The sequence below is a fragment of the Salmo salar genome, chromosome 26 (genome assembly GCF_965601325.2).
Source record: "Salmo salar chromosome 26, fSalSal1, whole genome shotgun sequence".
Lineage (NCBI taxonomy): Eukaryota > Metazoa > Chordata > Actinopteri > Salmoniformes > Salmonidae > Salmo > Salmo salar.
In genome coordinates this window covers 24,806,439-24,825,928 of record NC_138316.1, presented here as the reverse complement: position 1 = coordinate 24,825,928, position 19,490 = coordinate 24,806,439, and the positions used below count along the sequence as shown (strand labels likewise).

Here is a 19,490-nt window from a genome sequence, read left to right as displayed (position 1 = left end):
ATTTAATTCTCCCCAATCTTTTTCCTTGCCAATGCCTGTTGCCATGACAACAGTGTCCAAGCAACGCACATTGCACAATAGGAGTGTGGTTCAGCCAGGAACTGCAGCTATTCACTTGCTTCTCCTATTATTCACACTGGGCTGCAAAGCAGAATGATGGAATAAGCAGCCAATATGAAACTCATTTAGCACCCAATCAGAAAACAGTTTGACCTGCTCATCCATCTACTGTACATGATGTCACTGAATTGTAATTGAACAGACAGACATTAGAGCAACACTTTACGTTACATGGACATTGTTCCAAAGTTACTATAAGGGATATATGTATGTAATCAACTCCTTCCATGTATGCAATAGCACATTAATACACACACATTCAGGAACATGCTGAGCATGGGCCCTCAAGATGGGTTGGGTTCAGCTCAGGGGGAAATGAATAATGCGTGTAGAATGTTGTGATTCTGGCACATAGGTTGGCATTCTCCATATACGGCTTTCAATGGAGTGAGAACTCTGTCTGAGTCCTCCAGTCTTTGAACAAGAGGCATGGGCTGTTTGATTAGGATGAGGGATAGGCTAGGATTGCCAAATATACAATGCATCAATTAACTTTTTACAGCAGTCTACACAATGGAACTCACTTTCTAGGAATAAGAGAGCTGGGAAAGGTTACATAACTTTTAAAGTACTGTACTGTACTCCTCATAAAGATGGTCCCTTGAGCAGCTGATGTGATCGAGCGTTCTGGCTCGACACACACACACACACACACACACACACACACACACACACACACACACACACACACACACACACACACACACACACACACACACACACACACACACACACACACACCGTAGCTATCAAATAAGCTACTTGCTTATTTATGACATCCATTACTTAGTTGCATACTTGAATATGGTGTGTGCTTATTGTTCGAAGTTTGAACAGATGAACACATCTATTTTTACTAATCAATGTCAAAACATACAGACACACATTAAGGGACCAGTGAGGACCCGGTGAAATGCCATTGGGATGACTATGAGAGTGCAGTCTCAAACAGCAAGCCAGTGCAGGAAAACATTTTTTTTAAAACACCCCCTGAAATTGCTGTCATCATTTATTCAGTGAGCTGTTTTTAGTCACACGTGCACACAGACACTTCGGGACCAGGTCCGCTAACTTACATACAGTATCTCGCGGTATATCTCTTCTGTGGTTGTGCAGTGTGGCAATACATTTGAATGAGAAGCAATGAGTATGGTTCTGTGATAAATGTTGTTAGTGCATTAGAAAGTAGAGAGTAAGGTGGATGTAGTGATGGCTGACCAAAATGACCAGAATGCATCATGTTTCTATTGGAAGTGTTGTCCTCCACAATGCCAGTGATGGACAGATCTCAGTGATATGGTCATTACTGCTGTGTCATCTTTACTCTCCCTCTCTTTCCTGTAAAGAGGCACCATCTGGACAAATCCTATGCCTCTTCATCACATCAGACATGCACGATGACCAGGCCAACAGCCAATCAATAGAGCCCATGACTTGGATACAGATATCCAAAAGATGAATGAGGGGATGGGGGGGAAGTAAGAGGGGGATGAAAAAAAGACAAAAGTCAACAGGGATAGGGAGAAGGGGATGAACACAGAGGCTGCAATTAAAGTGTAGGAGGAGAGAGGGAGGTAGAGAATGGTGTCTTTATTCATTGAACTATTCTGAAGAAAGTGACTCATCTCCCACTCTCTTTCCCCTCCTTCCTCTCCCTCCATCCCAGGGGGTCTGCGTCACACATACAATGGCTGTGTGTGGCTGGCTAAGGTCTGTGTGCTGCCTGCTGCACTGACAAGAGCAGATTAATTACTGTAATGTGTAATGGGGTGAAGCATCAATGCAGCAGAGACACCATTGCTAATATCTGCAAGTGTTACCCACAAATAATGTTTTACTACAGCGGTGACAGTGGTGGTCTGGGCTGTGTGGTTCAGTATGTAGATGTAATGCTTATAAGGCCCACAAGGTACGACATGTGAGGCCTGGATGATAAAATGGTAGTGTTTCCTGTTCTCGCAGATTGTTGTGAGTTGGTCACCTTTATTTACCATACTGAAGATGAAGAATCGTGTGTCACTACGGTTATTTTATTGACCTGTAAATAGTCACTGCTATGTCTGTAAAGGCAGGTGGTACATTTCCAGGACAGGAGCTTGTTAGTTTTGAGAGTGAGGGATTTGGGAAACCAAAGAAAGCAGATATTCCGTGCCAAACTGAGCAGCAAGCCTGAAGTTTTTGTTAGTTGAAGTTCCTGTGGTTGGGATTTGGGCAGTTGGAAAAGGTCAATGTTGATTTTACATTTTAAAAAGTTTGATTATTGTCCTTCAAAACTGTGTTACCTGGTTGATTATAAAATAGCCAAGCTTGCACATAAATGCCAGTGCTGACACATCCTCTTCCACACCATTGTGGAATCACTACTAAGTTCTTCTCCCTCTGTTTCAGCACCACAAGCTGTTTTTCAAGATCCCAAAGTGAACGGGGAAACATCCAAGGATCCAGCCAAGAGAGCAGCCAATGAGTCAGCCAAGGAGTCAGCCAAGGAGTCAGCCAAGGAGGCAGAAAAAGCAGCACTGGCCAATGAAGACTGTCCCCACATAGACCAGATCATGTCACCTGACGATGGCCAGATCTTAAGCCCTATTGACCGGTCTGAGCAGCAGCCCTGCTTCCTCCTGGCCATGGGTGGGCGGCCAGGCCACACGGCGGCCAGAGTCAGGAAGGGTACGTAATATGACACACCTAGACACAGGCCGTACATCTGGGCACACATCCCAGGGCTTAAATCTCAGGGCACACCTTCCTCAGGGCACACACTTCAGGGAACACATCTCAGGGAACACACCTCAGGGAACACACCCCAGGGAACACACCCCAGGGAACACACTTAGACTCAAGCACAAACACACTTTCATGTGTACTCAGGGAGGAGAAACTGCACACACACAAAGTTGTTCCAGTAAGTCTGAAACATGACACAAAAAGACACTTTAGAGAGCACACACATTATTTTTGTTGTTGCTATCTCCTATATCACAGTAGGTATTGTCCTTACTATCTTTGTCTATACAGCTTCCAACACAAACAACTTTAGATCCCCCACCCACATAGTACTGCTGAGCGACACAATATCACCCCCAACATTCTTATTTGGCATTTGGACGCCTTTTTCTCTGTCCAACTCTTCTCTTTCATTAAAACTGAATCATCTGAATTACTCTTACTTTCATGGATTTACTTCTGCATAAAATAAGTTACTGAACAAATATATAAACAAATCACTAATCAGTGGTCTTGTTTTTCTGTTTTGGGATTTTCTTGAAATGTTTCTTTACGTTACCATGCCAACCCTCCTCTACATCTCTGGGTGTTCTATTCTCTCCATTTGGTTTGTTCACTATCACCGAGACTATCACACTGCCCCCTGGGCCAACCTTAACTTTCCCTTTTTCTGTTTTTCCTTGTTGTATGTTTGTTTTTCCTTGTTTTTCATCCACTCATTGTCTGATCTGTTTGTTCCTCCCTCCATCACCCCCCCTTCATCATCCCTTCATCCTTGATTTGTGTCTAATTGGTCGGTAGCCGGCCCTTCCCAGGGGAGGTCACTGGCGGAGCCGGCGCCCCCATGCCCACCGCTCAGCCCCCAGGGCCCCCAGGGCTACCCTCTGCTGCAGCTAGCTGGGTGGGTATGTGGCCAAGAGGACGGCCATGTCACACTCACAACCTGACGCCCCAGCCTCTAACACTAAAGAATAGCACAATGAAAGAAATGCCTTGTTCACCACACCGAGAGATCCTTACTATCCTTATGCTCTACAATAACATCAGGCCCTCATCATGTCCTCTAGTCTACAGTTACGTCAGGCAAAGGCAGGACAACTGAAAGCCAAAGGCTTCTATGATGAATCAACTCTGAAAAAGAAGAAGAAGAAGCTGCTTCCACAATTGTTGCAGTATCAAACTATAATGCCAGTGTCATCCGCAGCTTCTTAAATTAGCTGCTTGTGAGCGTAGGGAGATGAATCACAAGCACATAATACTGTATATTGTTGTCATGGGCTAATAGCATTGCTAAATCTCACCTGCCATCATCCCCAGCCAAGTTCCCAGACACTAGCTAAGACAGAACCTGCTACAGCCTCCACACAGTATACAGTTTACACATACTTTTTATCCTGTCTCCTCTAGAGCACAGTGGAGCTTTTTTTGGTCGAAAGGTCACACATTCCCACTGTCTCCCATAGTGAACTGGATGGACAAGTTCAGTGACTCTCAAGAGCCATAACACAAACACAACAGTAATCCACTGTGTCCACGTCATGAGACTGATCCATTACATGAATCAAGTAGGATGACCACTAACAGTAGCTAAGAGTACACATGCCCTCAGTGTTGTATATTCTATGTCATGTGTTTATGAATGTGCTTCTGAGTGTGTGTACGGTATCTCTGCGACTGTGTCTGTGTGTGATTGTCCATGTATATGTTGCCAATGTAAAGTGAACCTGTTTCTCTGTTGCTCCATGTTGGCATGTGTTGTGCTTGTCTCTTAACTCAACACTGCATGTCCTGTCCAGCTGATGGTTGGCATTGGAGAGGAAATGTAGCTGGTGGTAAGGGGTGAAGTATGGTGAGGAATAAGAGAGGCCACATGGTATTACAGTATATGACAAGCATGGTGAGAAGCAAGACAGAAATGTTCAACAGCGTCCTACCTCTGATCTAACAACTAATAATAATTCAACATGATCTAACTTCTGCTAAGAACAATTTTCATATCATTGCTTCACAAATAGATGACAGGCTATTGTTATTAAATAACAGCATATCATAAGATTATGTAACAAGATCACTATATAATTGGACTGCAGTAGATAGTTTATGTTGAAGTCTAGCTGAATATGGCTCTGTGCCAGCACTCTTATTGACAGTATTACAAAGCAGACTGGATACTGTCAGTCTCTCTTCTCCATTTGATATTATTAACCACAAAATGATCTTGATGTTGAACTAGCTGAATAAGCGTCAGATAAGTGTTAGTGCCTGGAGCCAGATTGTCTGTTGATGACATTGATGTGCCTTCTCTTTCTGAGCCATACCTCAACCCCCCCCAAACTGCTCTCTGCATGCTTCCGGGACCTTAATCAAACAGAGAACGCATGAAAGGTAATACGTGCGTACAATTGGCCTGGATCAATAACATTATACATTTTGAAAAAAAGGAGTGAAAGGAAATTCTTTGAAAGATAGAGGTCCCATACCAATACACTACACCCCAGAAACTCTGTCTCTCCCCAAACAAAGGTTACCAAATGCTTTATAGCCTTAGCACCATTGCAGGCATGGGGGGCTGGTACCGGAGTGGTGTCAGTGTCTGCAGGGCCCAGCAGCCCACATAGTGTCCTGTAGCATTCTGTAGGCATGGATCAGTGGCACAGGGCGGTCTCCTAGGCTCCCCTCTAAACCTCTGCCCTTCTCCCTGTTACCCACCTACAGAAACCCCATCTGCAGCTAGCTCCTGTTCCACCGTGTTGTATCGGTCTGTCCCATTTTTGTCATCTGGACCTTGCTCTCCGTCTTCAGATTTTTCCCTTCCGTCTCTTCTTTTTTCTGTGGTTATCTATCTGTGTTGCTTGTTCTCTGTCTGTGTAAACTTTCCCTTCTCAAAACTGATAATGGGAAGAGAGTCTTTAATACCAGAAATATGGAAGTTTGACATCTATAGGAAAGAGTAGGTCAGCTCAGGTAGATTCCAAAAGATCTGGAAGAACTCATATAGAACTCTACACCTATGAATGGGAGATAATATTCTCTAAATACTCTTGTATGGCCCATCCAAATGGTGAAAAGGACCCAGCTGTAAATATTCACTGTAGGTGAAGTACTCCAACACTTCAATTACTGGAACCTAGTCATGTCTTTATTGAAGGCAAACCATCAATAGATTCAGTAGTAAAGATATATATTTTTGCTTATCTATATTCTATTTCATAATACTTTTCTACAAGGTAAAGAATGTCTCTTCCCACCACAAGCACAACCACAAAGTAGCTACTTCAAAGAGAAGTCCAATTTTCCCATTTTTGGTTGACTTCTTCTCCCGTTCTGCTCTTCTGTCTTTTATTCTGTCGATCTTCCTATCCTGCTACAATCCTGTCTTTCTCTGTTGGGGTGGCTTCCCCTCAGGGAGGTGGTGTGCATGGACACAGCTCCGATACAACAGAGAGTTGGCCCAGTCACACACCCTGACACTCTGTTCCTCTGCTGTCCTCTAAGCTTGTCTCTTTCTTTCACTTCTCTATATCTCTGTCCCTTGTTTTCTCTCCTTCTCCTCGATCACCGCAGAGCAAGTTTTTAAATTTTTAATTTTAAAACATCTGTAAGTGGTCCTCTTTCTCTGTAAACCCCCCATTGTCTTACCTTTCTCAAATGAATCCATCCTCTTGGGAATGACTAATGACTGGCTGATGCTGAGCAACCGAACCCTCCCGTGTATTCTCTACCACAGATCCCTGTAAAGAGGAGACTGTCTTAGTTAAGTATATGCAGGCAGAAGTTCTCAGAGTGACCTGAGGGGGGCACACCACAGTCTGACTCTGAGTGGGAGAAACCAACGCTTTGGGAGAAATCCCCCTCTCCAACGTTTCTTGATTCCACGGATGGAAGGCTTGACAAGGCCACATTCACAGTGAGGAAGAGAAACAGTAGATACAGAGGTTTCTTACAGTGAGCTCACCCATCTCACTTTGAAGGACAGGCTTTCTCTCAAACATCAAGATCGAATACGTCCTTTTTGCTTTTCTTCGTTGTTGTTTTTGTATGGACTTTTTCTCAATGAAGAACTGTAGGAGGTCAGAAAGACAAATAACAAAGGAACATTGGTCTGACATCTTGGCCTGAATGGCCAGAAAGGGTGGAATGAAATCAATAAGTAGAGGATAATAAGAATAACTGCTAATGGCATTTATGTCACCCAATACCATCAGTTAAACATGACTCTTTTTATTTAGCATGCGTTGCATGGTGGACTAGTAAAAAAGAAAAAGAAACTATAGCTATTATGACTATCCGTATGAAGAATATATTTTTCTTTTAACGATTCCTCACTTTTGCATACAATTTATGTAGCCAGACTATTAAGGTGTTCAATGACAGAGTGTTTTCTTTTCACATTTCTTCCTATTTTTCTTTGTGGTACAGAGTACATGTTACCTGGCAGCTCTGGTCATATTGACCACTATTTCCTAACTAGAGACTTGTAAGGACATGGAGAATATACATATTTCAGCAAGCTCTCTATGTTGTGAAAAGATAAAATAACGTTTGACCTTGTTTATGTTGGCATGCTTGTGATCCTGGATCTTAATGAGAAGAATCATTTAGGCTAAATTAGTAATCTGTTTCTGTCTACTGCCATACGTCTAGATGTATACAATCAATTATTTATGAAGAACTTATCATAGTGAACCATTGTTACTTTCACATACTAAATATATACTTTGAACAATGTTATTTTTTTAAAGAAAACTAGAAACAATATCATAAAGAATCTGGTTGAGTCAGGTTGTGTCTGACCATCTTTCCCTAACAACCTTTAGCTACTATGAAAGCAGCAAAAATATATGTATATTTGAAAACATAAAAGCATTGTTTGCAATTAAGAACATGGGGGAAATCAACTGCATGCACAATGTTATGCAACATGAAATCAATCGGAAAAAAAGAGTTGAAGAATACAACTCTAGCATGAAATAAATTTTGTATGAAACCTGTCAGAGGGGTCTGTATTTCATTGAATGGATTGAATGTATATGAATGTATTTCTCCCTTTCTCTCCTCTGGTGTACCAAACTTTTTGGAAACCTAAAGGAAGTGAATGGGGGGTCTTAAATAAGAGTGAAATCAAGTCTGAACCCAGAGTGGCCTGGAAGATGCATGGCAGAATGCACAGCATGGTGATGACTAAACCCTCAACAACATCTAAAGGGGACTTTAAATGAAAGCATGGTTTCAACACACTCATAAGACTTCCCTTTAAAACAACCTCTTTATACAGACAGTCTACTCTAAGAGGTGTGATGCATTGGCTAAGCATGGGTGAAGCATGGTCAAACTATCTGGTTTACCATGGGATGCCAGCCCGGCGGCACACATTCAACTCCTCTAAAGTTATCTCATCTCTGCTCCTCCCTCTGCACTTTGAGCATCATCCACCATTAACTCACCCAAGCCCTCACCCAGCAGGGCCTTGCCCAGCAGGCCCTCGCCCAGCAGGCCCTCACCCAGCAGGAGCAGGCCCTGGGTAATAACGCTTCTGTCTCTCTTCTCTCTAGCATCCCGCCCAGGCCGGGCCAGGCGATCACAGAACACAGACCAGTCAGTCTGTGTTATGAACCATGGTGTCCCAACCACACTGTGTGTGGGCCACAACGTCCCATCCCCCGACTGATAATGCTCTTAGTCTGTTTGTTGTACATAGATAACCAGTGCCAGGGGGGTGCTGACGTGGACAGCTGGACATGCTGCCGGCCCAGCCTTAAATGTCACCCAGAAGAGTTGTGGTTCTCACACCTTTCTCATTGGCTGCTGTACCTATGACTGGTTGATTTCATGCTGTACACACTTGAGTAAGAATGAACGTTGTGTGTGTGTGTGTCTTTGTTTGTGTGTGCGTGTGTGTGTGCGTACGTGCATGGATGTGTTTATTGAAGTTTATGTTTGTACTGTATATCTGCTTCCCTTCCTTGTGTCTGACTTCATGTAACTATGTTGGAGAAAGTCTAATCAAGAGTGTCATTTTGGCCCCAGTAACACAGTAATTTTTTCCCTGAGTTAAAGCTTGCCAAAATACTTGTTTTCTGGCTGTTTTTTCCATACCACATCTGAGTTGCCTTTTTCATATATTTACCCTCAACTTTCAATATTCAATGCCCTCACTCTTTACACATTAAGGGTTGAGTGTAAGAAAAATTCATTCAGCAAAGTGATCATAACTGCAACAATGACATTTTTTAAGTTTGTTTTTTATGTCACAAAATGTCACTTGCCCTAAATTCAACTGTAGTTGTGCTTTATATTCAGTTGATATCCCCAGTTATACAAACAATTGACACATTTCTTGCCTAAATATGTATTGGCTGTATGGTACTATGCCTGCAAAGGGAACCTTGCGGTTGTCAGCAATCGAAAGAAACATTTATTTGAGGTATTTCTTACAAATATTACTCTGTTACCTTCATGCTACAAGGTGGAAAACTCATCCAGGCAATGTGCTGTGGATTTCATATACAGTACATACTGCACTCAGAACAAAGTTTTAATATGCATGTACTTCACATATGTGACCATGAGACTAACAGAGATCAAGCACTAACTAACATAAGTCATTACAAAACTGGTTTTGATGGGATAAAAACAAAATGATTACCCATGTTGTAACTACCTAGTAAATTACAACTGGTTGGTTGGTTTCTGAACTCTCTTTCAACAGTACTGTATGTGTTACACTTACATGAAACAATATTTCCACAATGCTTTCACAAGCGTATAATGTTTTCACAAGTTTTGGGCATTACTTTTGTAGTTAACTATAGAATATTGACTAATATCTCCATTGTCACTTGGCTTAATGTGTCAAAGAGCCAGGTTATTACCAATATGTTGCATGAGGTACTAGATACCATTATTGGCATTGAGATGTGTAAGTGAGAGAGGATGAGGAACAGTTTTCCACTGTTTCCATTACCTCAGTCTGAATGCCCATATTATAAAGAAAAATACACTTTGCTGCAAAGTCATCACATTTTCCTTTTACCAACTCCCAAGGGAATTATTCACCATATTATTTCCTACATGGGATTTCAAAACACACAAAAGATACATTAACCACATAGTTACTGAAGGTTGATTGAATATGATGGAATATATACATAGTCTAGGTATACTAATAACCTCTTAATTTGGCTCACAAATGCTCTTAGCATAAGATTGCTGCCACAGACAATATATATACTGCCTGTATAATAAACCAATCAACCAGCGCTCCAAACTAGACATCAGGTTAAACTGTTGCGTTTGGTAGATAAGATCTCTCGCACTGAACAAAAGACCAGTGTATTTTACTATGTAGAACTTGAATTGAGAATATTTGCTATATAATATTTGCTATATATTGTGCACATCTGCATAATGTAAAGCGTTTGTATTTCTAAAGTCAGTTTTTAGACCAGACTACTTAGCTCAACTAACACGGTAAAGAGGAACCAGCCAAGTAAAGACTTTAAATTCCTCCTATAGTGAAGTAGTCAACGTAGACATGAAGCTGTATTTACACACTGCAACACTGCCATACCAATGCACACTTTTGATCTACAAACACAAACCTATCCAAGAGGTGGAGTGAAGCATGGAACAGTGCAGGCCACAATTATGCAACAGGGAGATCTTCCCTCTTCAATGGTGCCATATTTTAGGGATCAGAGTGTTTACTAAACATTTGCTATGGGAATTGCATATATTTTCCACAGTTGTTGTTTTTCTTAGCAGCAAACCACAGTACAGTATACCATATACTCCAACATCTTGCAAAATATATGACAAATTAGGTAGAAAGATGTTCAGTAGTGAATGCAACTAACCAACCTTAGTGCTGAGGTTGGTTATTGTTTGAAGTTAGTGCTTGTATAAGAAGAGGTTTAAGATGCTAAAATAACTGCCTGTGTGAACATACGATGTTCACACAACTCAGTCTATGTTGGAAGAATGCCAGCTGTTTGTTTTGATTTGTCATGCCCCATCTGTCGACCAACACAGGTACATATTCTTATGTTCCCTTTCAAGTTATGTATTCTAGCTGAGCTTTTCTGGATGATCCTTACAAAAAGAACCACATAAATAAAATAAAAAGTAATGACATAAATGATCTCTGTTTGTCTTTGTGCTTATGTGTTTTGTTTTAGTGAATCATTTCTTGTTTTTTATCTCTCACATACACACTTCTATCTGAACAGCGCATGTTTTGAATGTTTATTACATTCATATACTCTATGCATTCGGCTTGCTGCTCTGGTCCTGTTCCCATGGAAACCATCTGCACAGGAGGACACATCAGAACATTGGAGGCAAAAATTACATTCATACTGGCACACATGTAATCAGATGATTGTGTCAGACCATCTTGAGAGAGGAGAGTCAGTCAGAGTAATCTGATAAACACATACACATTTAGCCTAAGCAGTATCCAGACGAATACGATATGACCTCAGAGGTGCTGCACCTGAAAACAAACAGAGAAACTCTCCCACACATAGTCACACAAACACACCTACAACGGTTGAGTCACTGTTAAAGTTACAAGAAACCCACAGTAGTTGTAAATGTACCTGAAAGATAAATGTGGATGCTGTGAGACAAGCAAAGCATATGCCCTGTATTAAACCATTGAACTTGGCAAGATAGTTTCTATTGTTTAGCAGTCACTACCATCAGCCTATCCAGATGATTTAGTGGTTCAGTGTACTCTATATGGTACTCTGACAATGGGCCAGGGCAAGGAAATTACTAGGGTCTTGCCTAACTACCAGGGCCCTGATATACAGCAACTGCAGCATAACAAGGCCTGTGAATCATTGGAGTAGAATCTATCTGTGTGGCAATTACACTGTTTGTAAATTAGCTAGTTAATCTCATTTGCGTGGCTGGTTCCGTAATAGACATTATTTTGAGTGTGCTGTACTGTGTTCACACAATGCATTTGGAATTGTATAAACGTTCTGTTTCTCTTTTTTTTTATTACACTGAAGAAATCCACCCGAGGATCCAAGGTTGTCTCGCTGTGTGTTTGCTTGGTTATTTATTTGGTTGTTTGGTTGCTTATTTCTTTGTGTCAGTATCTACTCTGTATCGTTGCCAAATGTATCCCTACATTAAATCACCAATGGACATGCAGGTGCAGTTATTGTACATGTTCCAGGTGTTTGGCCCTAATTTCAATTGAGTCCAGTGAATGGCTGAATACATTTGCCCCGGAGGGCAGCACTGTGCAGTCCAGTGTTATGAGTTCCTTTCTGTGCTGGTGAGCTTTGATCATGGACAGGAAGGCCAGGTCTCCATCACTGGCAGAAATAGGCACCATGGCAACCTAGTTACCTAACAGGGCTTGTTACCAAGGCAACACAAGCATGATCATCTCTCAAGGGCAGCACATTTTCCCACCCCTTTATTCTACATGATTTCCGTTATCTCTCTCTCCCTCTCTCTCTCTCTCTTTCTCTCTCTCTCTCTCTCTCTCTCTCTCTCTCTCTCTCTCTCTCTCGCTCACTCTCTCTCTCTCTGTAGATGTTGCAATGTCTCCCTTCTGTCTCTGTGTTTTCACACTGGCTATTGATATCATTTTCTTTACTTTACCCATCTGTGGCTTAGCATTCTCAATATCTTTGCTTGTGTTATGTCATTATTGTGCTGCTGTACACACAAAGGTTTTTTTCTTTTTTTGTAAGACGGGGAAAGGATTGACAGTGTCACACAGAGATATACACACAACACAGACTATTACGCATGTCCCATTATAACAGGACACCTGCTGTACTGTTGGTAACTCTGTCCACATGGCTGCATATTTGATATAAAAAAATATTGTACTATATATACTGCTAAAAAAATAAAGGGAACACTTAAACAACACATCCTAGATCTGAATGAAAGAAATAATCTTATTAAATATTTTTTTCTTTACATAGTTGAATGTGCTGACAACAAAATCACACAAAAATAATCAATGGAAATCTAATTTATCAACCCATGGAGGTCTGGATTTGGAGTCACACTCAAAATTAAAGTGGAAAACCACACTACAGGCTGATCCAACTTTGATGTAATGTCCTTAAAACAAGTCAAAATGAGGCTCCATAGTGTGTGTGGCCTCCACGTGCCTGTATGACCTCCCTACAACGCCTGGGCATGCTCCTGATGAGGTGGCGGATGGTCTCCTGAGGGATCTCCTCCCAGACCTGGACTAAAGCATCCGCCAACTCCTGGACAGTCTGTGGTGCAACGTGGCATTGGTGGATGGAGCGAGACATGATGTCCCAGATGTGCTCAACTGGATTCAGGTCTGGGGAACGGGCGGGCCAGTCCATAGCATCAATGCCTTCCTCTTGCAGGAACTGCTGACACACTCCAGCCACATGAGGTCTAGCATTGTCTTGCATTAGGAGGAACCCAGGGTCAACCACACCAGCATATGGTCTCACAAGGGGTCTGAGGATCTCATCTCGGTACCTAATGGCAGTCAGGCTACCTCTGGCGAGCACATGGAGGGCTGTGCGGCCCCCCAAAGAAATGCCACCCCACACCATGACTGACCCACCGCCAAACCGGTCGTGCTGGAGGATGTTGCAGGCAGCAGAACGTTCTCCACGGCGTCTCCAGACTCTGTCACGTCTGTCACATGTGCTCAGTGTGAACCTGCTTTCATCTGTGAAGAGCACAGGGCGCCAGTGGCGAATTTGCCAATCTTGGTGTTCTCTGGCAAATGCCAAACGTCTTGCACGGTGTTGGGCTGTAAGCACAACCCCCACCTGTGGACGTCGGGCCCTCATACCACCCTCATGGAGTCTGTTTCTGACCGTTTGAGCAGACACATGCACATTTGTGGCCTGCTGGAGGTCATTTTGCAGGGCTCTGGCAGTGCTTCTCCTGCTCCTCCTTGCACAAAGGCGGAGGTAGCGGTCCTGCTGCTGGGTTGTTGCCCTCCTACGGCCTCCTCCACGTCTCCTGATGTACTGGCCTGTCTCCTGGTAGCGCCTCCATGCTCTGGACACTACGCTGACAGACACAGCAAACCTTCTTGCCACAGCTCGAATTGATGTGCCATCCTGGATGAGCTGCACTACCTGAGCCACTTGTGTGGGTTGTAGAATCCATCTCATGCTACCACTAGAGTGAAAGCACAGCCAGCATTCAAAAGTGACCAAAACATCAGCCAGGAAGCATAGGAACTGAGAAGTGGTCTGTGGTCCCCACCTGCAGAACCACTCCTTTATTGGGGGTGTCTTGCTAATTGCCTATAATTTCCACCTGTTGTCTATTCCATTTGCACAACAGCATGTGAAATTTATTGTCAATCAGTGTTGCTTCCTAAGTGGACAGTTTGATTTCATAGAAGTGTGATTGACTTGGAGTTACATTGTGTTGTTTAAGTGTTCCCTTTATTTTTTTGAGCAGTGTACATTCAATAAAAACACAGCTATCTCGTGGGATTGAAAGAGCCACATGTTTTCTTATTCTAAACTGCTCCCATAACTCTAAAAGCAATTTTACCACTTGCATGGCAATTTAAACAAGTTTGTCCCATGTTTTCTAGATCCTCTATGACAGTTACTGAGTGATTGCATTCTCTGGGCTGAGAGGGAAGGAAAGCAGGGAGAGGGAGTTGAGACCGTTGTCTCATCTAGAAGAGACTCTCTCATCCCTTTTGCCTATTTCTGCACTATAAATAACAGACTCTCAGATCTGTGTTCCCCATCGGCTGCTGTATCACCACATTGACTGTTCCTCTGAGAGGAACATAGGGATGTGAGCCATAGCGATAGAAGACTCATTATGGATATAACCCGTTTTGACATGAACATTGCCATTGAGGGCTTCCACCATGCTTCCGCCATTTTGAAGTAGTCAAAGTAGTTGACTGGGTGGGAATTCCTTTGGGTTGTAGCCTCAATGGCGCTGCCCATGCTGTCACAGATGCTATAATGTCACAGATATAAAGATGAGAAAGATATTGACCTCATCCCGTCAGTAGAGGATGCCTGGTCGCTCTTTAAAAGTGCTTTCCTCACCATCTTAAATAAGCATGCCCCATTAAAAAAAATCTAGAACTAAGAACAGACATAGCCTTTGGTTCACCCAGACTTGACTCCCCTTGACCAGCACAAAAAAACATCCTGTGGCGTTCTGCATTAGCATCGAATAGCCCCCGGGATATGCAACTTTTCAGGGAAGTCAGGAACCAATATACTCAGTCAATAAGGAAAGCTAAGGCTAGCTTTTTCAAACAGAAATTTACATCCTGTAGCATTATTCCAAAAAGTTTTGGGACACTGTAAAGTCCATGGAGAATAAGAGCACCTCCTCCCAGCTGCCCACTGCACTGAGGATAGGAAACATTTTCACCACCGATAAATCTACGATAATCGATCATTTAAATAAGCATTTTTCTACGGCTGGCAACGCTTTCCACCTGGCTACCCCTACCCCGGCCAACACCTCAGCACCCCCTGCAGCAACATGCCCAAGCCCCCCCTCCCCCCACTTCTCCTTCACCCAAATCCAGACAGCTGATGTTCTGAAAGAGCTGCAAAATCTGGATCCCTACAAATCAGCTGGGCTAGACAATCTGGACCCTCTCTTTCTAAAATTATCCACTGAAATTGTTCCAACCCCTATTACTAGCCTATTCAACCTCTCTTTTGTATCGTCTGAGATCCCCAAAGATTGGAAAGCTGCCGCGGTCATCCCCCTCTTCAAAGGGGGAGACGCTCTAGACCCAAACTGTTATAGACCTATATCCATCCTGCCCTGCCTTTCTAAAATCTTTGAAAGCCAAGTTAACAAACAGATTATCGACCAATTCGAATCCCACCATACCTTCTCCACTATGCAATCTGGTTTCCGAGCTGGTCATGGGTGCACCTCAGCCACGCTCAAGGTCCTAAACGATATCATAACCTCCATCGATAAAAGACAGTACCGTGCAGCCGTCTTCATTGACCTGGCCAAGGCTTTCGACTCTGTCAATCACCACATTCTTATTGGTAGACTCAATAGCCTTGGCTTCTCAAATGACTGCCTCACCTGGTTCACCAACTACTTCTCAGATAGAGTTCAGTGTGTCAAATCAGAGGGCCTGTTGTCCGGACCTCTGGCAGTCTCTATGGGGGTGCCACAGGGTTCAATTCTCGGGCCGACTCTTTTCTCTGTATATATCAATGATGTCGCTCTTGCTGCTGGTGATTCTCTGATCCACCTCTACGCAGACGACACCATACTGTATACATCTGGCCCTTCTTGGACAACATGCTAACAAACCTCCAAACGAGCTTCAATGGCATACAACACTCCTTCACTGGCCTCCAACTGCTTTTAAATGCAAGTAAAACAAAGTGCATGCTCTTCAACCGATTGCTGCCCGCACCCTTCCGTCCAGCTAGCATCACTACTCTGGACGGTTCTGACTTAGAAAATGTGGACAACTACAAATACCTAGGTGTCTGTTTAGACTGTAAACTCTCCTTCCAGACTCACATTAAGCATCTTCAATCCAAAATTAAATCTAGAATCGGCTTCCTATTTCGCAAAAAAGCCTCCTTCACTCATGCTGCCAAACATACCCTCGTAAAACGGACTATCCTACCGATCCTTGACTTTGGCGATTCCATTTACATAATAGCCTCCAACACTCTACTCAGCAAACTGTATGTAGTCTATCACAGTGCCATCCGTTTTGTCACCAAAGCCCCATATACTACCCACCACTGCTACCAACATCCTCTCGTTGGCTAGCCCTCACTATTCATTCGTCGCCAAACCCACTGGCTCCAGGTCATCTATAAGTCTTTTCTAGGTAAAGCCCCGTCTTATCTCAGCTCACTGGTCACCATAGCAACACCCACCCGTAGCACACGCTCCAGCAGGTATATTTCACTGGTCACACCCAAAGCCAACACTTCCTTTGGCCGCCTTTCTTTCCAGTTCTCTGCTGCCAATGACTGGAACGAATTGCAAAAATCACTGAAGCTGGAGTCTATATCTCCCTCTCTAACTTTAAGCATCAGCTGTCAGAGCAGCTTACCGATCACTGTACCTGTACACAGCCAATCTGTAAATAGCACACCCAACTACCTCATCCCCGTATTGTTACTTATCCTCTTGCTCTTTTGCACCCCAGTATTTCTGCTTGCACATCATCATCTGCACATCTATCACTCCAGTGTTAATCCTAAATTGTAATTATTTCGCCTCCATGGCCTATTTATTTCCTGACCTCCCTACTCGTCTACATTTGCATACACTGTACATAGACTTTTCTATTGTGTTATTGACTGTACGTTTGTTTATGTGTAACTCTGTGTTGTTGTTTTTGTCGCACTGCTTTGCTTTATCTTGGCCAGGTCGCAGTTGTAAATGAGAACTGGTTCTCAACTGGCCTACCTGGTTAAATAAAGGTGAAATAAAATAAAAAATGAGTCCTCTATCTATCTCTATGGTGTACTGTAAGGACACAGGTGGCCGTTAGATGGCGCTAGAGAAGAGGAGTACAGAGAGTGCAATAGCCAGGGAGGGAAATGGCAGAAAGTAGAAAAGGAGATGGGAAGAAAGTGTTGTAGAGCACAAAGAATACCATGGTAAGTAAAGTGTTAGAACCAGACTTGTTACTGTTGGGCTGGAATAATAAAAACCTACACACACTGCAGAACTCCAGGACCAAAGTTGTCCATCCCTGTTATAAAGCAATGACAAACTCACAATTGAGTGTCTGTGTAGTGGCAGAATTAGCATTAAACCATGATGCTTTGAGCTTTGAGCTTTGTTGTTCCAGAACCCAATGCTGTCAGCAGTCACTTCATCTTCCTCCCCTGCCACACCATGCAGGAGGATGGAACAGGGGTCTCTGAAATTTTAATGCTAGGCAATTAAACCTTCATAACCGCTTAGTCAGGCCGGCCGGCTGGCCACTATGCAGGGAAGGTGATGGATATAAAGGAGGTTAGAGCAAGGCTCATAGAGAGCTGGAAGGGGGAAATGTGATCCTGGAGCTATATGAAGAAACCATGGACACGGTAAAAATAGTGTGTGTGTGTGTGTGTGTGTGTGTGTGTGTGTGTGTGTGTGTGTGTGTGTGTGTGTGTGTGTGTGTGTGTGTGTGTATGTGCGTACCTGAGATGAATGGTGATGATTATGGTCTTGAGGTCACACAAAGACAAATCAGATTGATATTCCACATCAAATCCAATCAAATCAAAGTGTATTTGTCACGTGTGCCAAATACAACAGGTGTAGACCTTACAGTGAAATGTTTACTTCCAGATTTCTATTTGAGATTTTATTAGAATCCCCACTAGTCTTACTGGTGTCCGACACATAATGAAAAAGACATTACAGACAAAAGACTTTCCAATTGACATACATTTAAAAACATTAACATGTAGTGTGTACATCTATTAGTTACACATTCATGTCAGTACAAACACACAACAAGTAGGTCACATGGGGGAGAGGCGTTGTGCTGTGAGGTGTTGCTTTATTCGTTTTTTGAAACCAGGACGGCTGTTCACTTGAGCTATATAAGATGGAAGGGAGTTCCATGCAATCATGGTTCTGTATAATACTGTACATTTCCTTGAATTTGTTCTGGACATGGGGACTGTGAAAGACCCTGGTGGCATGGCTGGTGCAGTAAGTGTGAATTTGTATTTATTATGGATCCCCATTATTCATTACGAAATGTAGCTGAGCTTTAGGGTTTAGGGAATGATTTGTCCCAAATACAATGCTTTAAGTTTTGTAAATATTTAGGACTAACTTATTCCTTGCTACCCATTCCGAAGCTAACTGCAGCTCTTTGTTAAGTGCTGCAGTCATTTCAGTCGCTGTAGAAGCTGACGTGTATAGTGTTGAGTCATCCGCATACATAGACACACTGGCCTTACTCAAAGCCAGCGGCATGTCGTTAGTAAAGATTGAAAAAAGCAAGAAGCCTAAACAGCTACCCTGGGGAATTCCTGCTTCATTGCTATGTGTAAGTTGAGTATGCAAACAATTTGGAATTTCCAACAAATTAATGTTTCTTATAAAAACAAGAAGCTATGCAGTAAGTCTTTCCTCAACTCTTAGCCAAAAGAGACTGGCATGCATAGTATTGATATTAGCCTTCTGGGCAAGCTGCAGCTTAACTAGGTCCTTCTTTGCTGCACTTGACCATATGACTGGACAATAATCAAGATAAGATAAAACTAGAGCCTGCAGGACCAGCTCAAGAGGTGCAGCCTTCAGGTTGTCTCACATTATGAGCAAACAAGAGGAAGTCAATTATCTAAAAAGCATTTCCCTTTTTGTCCAGTTTTAAAGCATAGGAGTTGACATGATGTCACTATGTTCTGCAAGTATATGTTACACATTCAGGAAACGACATGCTATGCTCTCCCTGTGTCTCCGTTTATTTATCTGCAGGAGATCTATCCTCCCCACTGTTATGTCTCTCTCTCTTTCACTCCCTTCTGGACACTCCCTCCTTATTTCCTCCCTCTGTGTCACTCCTCCAGTGGTTATTCGTTCCTTTTTCAGCACAGCAGTCTTTCCAGATCCCTTGTTTTTGGTGTTGTCACCATAGAAATAAAACAAACTCATACTAGTTGTGTGGTTGTCACATT

General features: G+C 42.8%; 1 protein-coding gene across 2 annotated transcripts in view; it reads left to right on the top strand.

Annotated features, from left to right (window-relative positions):
- The window catches only part of LOC106587469 (voltage-gated potassium channel KCNC1), a 33,260-nt gene extending 22,276 nt beyond the window's left edge, over positions 1-10,984 (top strand). Inside the window, exons 3-5 of one of the 2 annotated variants that reach the window (XM_082969548.1) lie at positions 2,509-2,787; positions 7,316-7,321; positions 8,409-10,984. In XM_082969548.1, coding sequence (XP_082825674.1) covers positions 2,509-2,787; positions 7,316-7,321; positions 8,409-8,512 — 389 coding nt within the window. In that variant the 3' untranslated portion in view covers positions 8,513-10,984. Of the gene's footprint in view, positions 1-2,508; positions 2,788-6,571; positions 7,837-8,408 lie in introns of those variants that run through there. The other variant, XM_014175883.3, reaches the window with a different exon arrangement.
- The last annotated feature ends 8,506 nt before the right edge of the window (positions 10,985-19,490 follow it).